This window comes from Hipposideros armiger, unplaced genomic scaffold, assembly GCF_001890085.2.
Source record: "Hipposideros armiger isolate ML-2016 unplaced genomic scaffold, ASM189008v1 scaffold_592, whole genome shotgun sequence".
NCBI classification, from domain to species: Eukaryota; Metazoa; Chordata; class Mammalia; order Chiroptera; family Hipposideridae; genus Hipposideros; species Hipposideros armiger.
The window spans coordinates 537,904-543,903 of NW_017731942.1; the positions used below are offsets into that span (position 1 = coordinate 537,904).

Sequence of the window (6,000 nt, forward strand, 5' to 3'; positions counted from 1 at the left end):
TAGTGCTTATATTGTGAGCATACTTGATGGGAACCGTTAAGTCATCTAAATTAATTTCATCTGTGAACTTTTTGTTTTGAAACACATTCTCATCCAGCCATTCTGTCAGTTATTTCTGTAATAGAGTGAGAAACACCTTAAACGATAACATAGTTTGAACAGATTCAAAGCCCCAGATGTGCACTGGCAGATGGAAAATTATACTCTGAAGAAAAAAATATTCTGGTTATCCAAGTAGGGGTTGGTTCTCCCTTGGATGCATCTCCTAGTAATCACACCTCAGACTTCAGTTGGCTTGTTACTGATGAGAGGAACTTGACATAAACCAGGAATTAACTATTGGGTTGTCGGAAAAGTCATGACATATTTGTTTCTCTTTCGTTGCAAAAATGTGTTATGACTTTTCCGACAACCCAATACATGTACCCTTTTGGTTACTGTGAATCATTTCATAAATTGCTTAAGTTGGAAAAGAATGGACTAAAATATCTAAAAACAATTTTGCAAAATTTAATTTCTTTCTCTTCTATACCAGCTATGTGGAAACACCAACATTTAAGGCAGAGGTTGGTTCTAACAAAGTAAGCCACGAAGTTCTTGTCCACAAGTTCCTTTAGTTTGCAATGAACATTTGGCTCAGTTTGAAATGGATGGCAAAAGTTCAGTTTGAGATAACGCCATACTTTCTGTACTGACCCTTACATTTTGATAAGGAAAAAAAAAGCTTTTATTGTTGAAAACAGTCCCGTGGTTGCCCTAACATCTCATTACATTGCCTGTTTCAGTTTGGCACTGGAGACGTTTGCTTGGCAAATTTAGTGGTGCTGGAAGGAAGTCTCAGTAGTTGCTTCGAAAAGGAATACTAACATAGTTGGACAGTACACAAAAAACTCTTAACTGGTTCTCTATTAATGTAAAAAATGGTAAAAGCTAAGTTATTTCTGCAAAGTGAAAACATGGCAACCACTCACATTACTTTTTAGGGTATTAAAATCTAGAGATTACAAGTGAATAATTTCCACTTTATTTTGAAATTAAAAACATCTTATCAGTACCTTACTTGTAAAAACATGATTACGAGGCTCAAGAGTGCTTTAGGTTTGTGGATATTCTTTATTTGCCCTCCACTGGTATAGCTTAAAAAGAAGTTGTAATCAAATTCTGAGAAGCTGAAAAGGGATATAGAAACCAAACTCCCATCAAGGTTAGGCTCCTTTTTTTAAGATTCATGTGGTGAGACCTTTATCATCTTAACCTTTTAGGCTTTAACTTTAAAACACAGTACCTCAGTAAGCAGATAACCAGATCACATTTTGAGAATGCATTTGAGAAAAACTGAAATTTCTACATTATATATTTATGAAATACTTACGAGATACATATATAGGCATTTTAAAATATCAGTCAAAATACAAGATAATTGTGCTTTGAATTTTATAAAAACTAGATTTTCAGTGGTTGAATTCTTGAGAAAATGTTGGAGACATAGTTTTTAGACATACAGTAGCATCAACATAAAAATGTGCTAATAAACATTATAAAATCTTCAGCTGTGCAAGTTCTAGAGAAACAGAATAGATATTTAGCTAGGGGTAGAAAGAGCAGGCATGACACAAGTTTTTCTAGTTAAAAAAATAAACTGCTTCCTGAAAACAGTGCATTTGTTCTTACAAACACCCTCTTGAGGTAGGTAACCCTATTTCCTAATCCCAGAACAAGGCAGTATTCTTAGAGAATACTGTGAGGGAGATGTGTGAAGTAGCCTGCCTGTAAGCCTACAGTGGATGTCAGTCACTTTAGTATCGCTTCTTGAGGCAGGGCTTAGGACGCTCATCAGGAACTAAGAATGTCAATTTTGAGGTTGGATGCAGAGGCAATGCTCTGCTGCTGCCTAAACACACCTTAGTTTAGGCCAGTGGTCGGCAAACTGGCTCGCGAGCCACATGCGACTCTGGGTACGTTCCATTTCAAAAGTTTGCCAACCCCTGGAAGAGCCAATCCAGTCCCTAACAACAATTTAAAAACTGAATTCAAGAGCCATAAATATAATTTTACAAATAAGGAAAATTTAAAGTAATATTATAAATCAAACTGATAGTTTTATTTTCATTTTCACTTTTGCTTCTGAGCCACATGTATGTACCCAAAGAGCCGCATGTGGCTTGCGAGCTGCAGTTTGCCAACCCCTGGCGGCTCTTCTGTCGCAAGTTTGCCAGACCCTGGTTTACGCAACACTGGAATCCAGCCCCAGAAAACTTTCAAACTGTACAATCTGATGCACAGAAAAGTGGTTCTCCACCTTAGGTGAACATGGAATCATCTGGGGAGCTCGAAAAAAAGTATTTGTACCTGGGTCCCACCCCCCCAGAGATTCTGATGGCATTGATCAAGAATTTGGCTCTTCTAGCAATTCTGATGTGAACTGAGGACCACCGAAATAGAATTTTAAAGTTCTAAATACGTTTTACTTTCTAGTTAATACATAGCTAGTGACAAAATGTAGTTTTCTAGACTCATCAGAAATATTGCCATATTTCTGGCAATAAAGTAAGGTGTGCAATAAAGTCATAGACAAAAGTAAATGCTGAACCTAGAAAGCCAATTTGGCAATTAGATATGAAAAGCATCTTACATTAGGATTGGCCCACAAAGTGTAAATTCCAGTTCAGATCATAAAATTAGGAAATATAATTAGACCTTGTAGAAATCCATGAATTCCATTAAACATGGGAACTCTGGATGCAGAATTATCTTCCTGTCTCCCAGGGATCCTCTAGTTCTGCCCAGGGACCTCTCAAAGCACTTACATGTACCTTACTGGATACCATGCTTCTTGGGGCAGAACACGTCCTTTTTTTAGCTTTTGTCAAGACAGAACCAATTTTCTTCTGACTTTACAAGGCACCATATTTATAATTCCACTAACAGAAAAAACCGAGGTAACCGTTTTAACTAAAGAACTTAAAAAAATCCGATGTCTAAATTTAATCCAATACCCTTATGGATCCACTCACATTGAAGGAGGGAAAATAATTTCCAAGAGCCAAAGGGGAAAAAAAGTGTATGGTAGGTAAACCACAATCTACCACTGGATTTTTAAAATCACAAAAAGTAAAAGGAAAGTGAGGAGTCATACGGGCAGCTAATTAAAACGAGAGCCTTTTTTTTTTCTTCAGTCTGGGCTCGATTTAAGGCGCAAAAAACAATTTATCAAATGCTTCACTGCATTATCACCAACTCATAAACGACCAAATCTCGTTTGCAGTGCGCAAGCTACCGAATGTACAACAAAACGCTAAAATTGAGCATCTTCCGAAACTGCCTGTGTCTCAGTTTTTTAACAGCCGCTCCAAATTTACAGATTCGATGGCACAGTAGACAGTCTTTGCGCGGTCTGGGAACTTGGCTACGTCGGCGCTGGCCCCGCGTCCTCTTCCGACAGCGCGACCCGGGGGCTGGCCCGGCGTCTCTCCGGAACGGCGCGTCTCCGGGCTCCTCACACGGGCAGCACCTTGGAGAGGCCAGCTCCCGGGACTAGGCGCCCGAGCGCTAGGCGTAGCGCGGCGCTTGTGCCTCTAGGTAGTAGGTCCAACAAAGCAGCTAACAGCACGGCCACCTGCGCGCAGGCGCCCAGCGCCGTGAACAACGTACTACGCAGGACGAGGGCTGCGTACAGGGTGGCGCACAGCGCAACCACGTAGAGCAGCGCGGGCCGCGACGGCGCCTCCTCGCCGCGCAACAGACGCCTGCACGCCGCGCCACCCCGCAGGAGCATCCCGCCCGCCAGCGCCAGCACTGAGCCCAGCGACCAGAGCAGCGCGAACTTGCGGGCCCGTAGCAGTAGCATGGGCGCGTAGAGCGAGGCCAGGCCGAAGCAGAGCGTGGCCAACAGCAGGCACACGCCACTCGCCACCAGCTGCTGCGTGCGCGTCACGCTCAGTGTGCACGTCGGACCCGCCGCCGGCTCTGTGGGGCTCCGCGCCCACGTCCAGCGCAGGCCCGCGCGGCTTAGCCACGCCCCCAGCGGCCCGGGGTCCCCCGACTCGGGCTCCTCCGCCTTTCCCGCGGCGAGCAGCGGCTCGGTGGCCGCCGGCCTGTCTGCTTTCCCCTGCGCCAGGTACTCCTGCAGTTGACGGTGGAGGTCTGCCATTTTGGGCTCAGCAGCCGCGGAAGGGAAGAGCTGCTGCCCACTTCCGGTTGTCTTCGGCTCCTGTCAAGCGGCTCGCCCATCCGGCAACTGTTGGTCGGCTGTGGCGGAAGGGGCGGGGCAGCCTCGCCGACATCTAATGTCTCCCCTGAACCTGGGCAGGAGGCTGTACCTGTCCCTCTGCCCTTACCCGCTGAGTGCGCAACCTTGTTCATTGTTCGGTATAGGCGCTGTTGCGGCCAGGATAGATCATGTCTGCTTGAAAGTTGGGGCGTGGCTATAAAAGGGCACATAGGGACTTTCATGACGGAGGTGTCGGTATCTTCTTAAATTTGAAGATCTAATTGGCTTTATTAAATGACTTGTGAATTGGGCAGCATTTCATCTAGCAAGCAGAGAGATGCTCCGGTACTATATCTTCATCTTATGGATGTCTGTATCCTGGTTGTAATGTGCCATAGTTTTACAAGATGTTACTATTGGTGGGAACTGGTAAAGGGCACACGGGGTCACTATTATTTCTTAAAACTGCTTGCTAATCTACAGTTACGGTATCTCAAATTTTTAAAAATGTTCAGACTTGGAGGATTTAGGTGGTTTCTTTGCGAAGGCTATGGAGTTGATATAGTTAACCCACTAACTTGGTTTTCTTCTGTTCCCGATTTCAGCAGAGGCTTGATAATAGTCTTGGTTTCTTCAATCCCCATGTCCAGCAGAGACTTTTTGGTGGTGCCCTTGTATGTTTTTGGTTCACCTGTCCCGGGTTCCTGACTCATTGTCACATCCCTCTGATAAGCTCATCCACATCACAGTCAATTCCACATCTGTTCTGAAGAGACTCCAACATGCTCTGCTCTTTCTCAGAGCCTCCTCTACCCTAGGAATAGGTAGATATTAATGGCTTTCTGCTGTTGTCATCTCTGGTTTCTCAGTCTTTCTGTGACCTGTGTATCCAGTTTACCCCATTAAACTCCTTTTAATATTTTCTGCTTCCCCGGTTGGATCCTGACAGTTACAATTCTTTTTCAAAATACATTCCAATTTGTTATCTTTTGTCAACCTAAATAAAGAGGTAAACCGAGGCAAGTTTGAATTACCCGAAGTTAATTTGGAAATAGCAGAGGAATTACAATTCTGGAAACACAAACTGTAGCAAGCTGCAGGAGAGTTTGATGAGCGTCGGGGGTGAGCTATGTTTATGGGCAAGGAGTACAAAGAGGGGGAAGTCGAGCCAGAGTCCAAGCAGTAAATTCATTGGCTTGAGCATGGGGAGAGATTCTTGACAGATGTTCGTTGGTAGGAAATAAGTTTTGGTCTTTTGTAAAACACGCACTTAAAGGAAATCAGTTTCTCGATTCTTAAGTTTCATTTTCCTTATGGCACATGTGTGAAAATCTCCATTTCATATTCTCTGGTTCCATTTTTAGATTGAAATGCTTTCACACTTGATGATAATAGTGATCATCTGATTACTTGCCATGGTAAAAACCATTAATATGGCTACTATTAAAAATAAGTTTTGGGCTGGCCGAGTGGCTTAGTTGCTTAAGAGCGCAATCTCTGAGCATCAGCGTCGCCGGTTCGATTTCCACATGGGCCAGTGATCTGCTCAGCTGGTGAGAGCACATGCTCCTAACAACAAGGTTGCTGGTTCAACTCCCACAGGTGGGCTACGCCCGTCTGCAACTAAGATTAAACACAGCACCTTGAGCTCCCTAAGTGGCTGCAAGCTGCCGACAGCCAGCCAGATGGTGACTGGGCTTGGAGCTGAGCTAGCTGCGCCCTCCACAACTATGATTGAAAGACAACTGGGTTGTTCCCCTTCCCCAATTCCCCAACACTGTTCCCCTTCC

General features: G+C 44.2%; 1 protein-coding gene across 1 annotated transcript; it reads right to left on the reverse strand.

Moving 5' to 3' along the window:
- Positions 1-2,127: 2,127 nt before the first annotated feature.
- On the reverse strand, positions 2,128-5,789 carry SFT2D3 (SFT2 domain containing 3). Its single transcript, XM_019624518.1, has one exon. The coding sequence runs from the start codon at positions 4,148-4,150 to the stop codon at positions 3,497-3,499; it is 654 nt and encodes a 217-aa protein (XP_019480063.1). The 5' UTR covers positions 4,151-5,789; the 3' UTR covers positions 2,128-3,496.
- Positions 5,790-6,000: the final 211 nt, after the last annotated feature.

Coding starts and splice junctions, on each gene's coding strand:
- SFT2D3 (XM_019624518.1), bottom strand. CDS start 4,150: ATGGCAGACCTCCACCGTCAACTGCAGGAGTACCTGGCGCAGGGGAAA.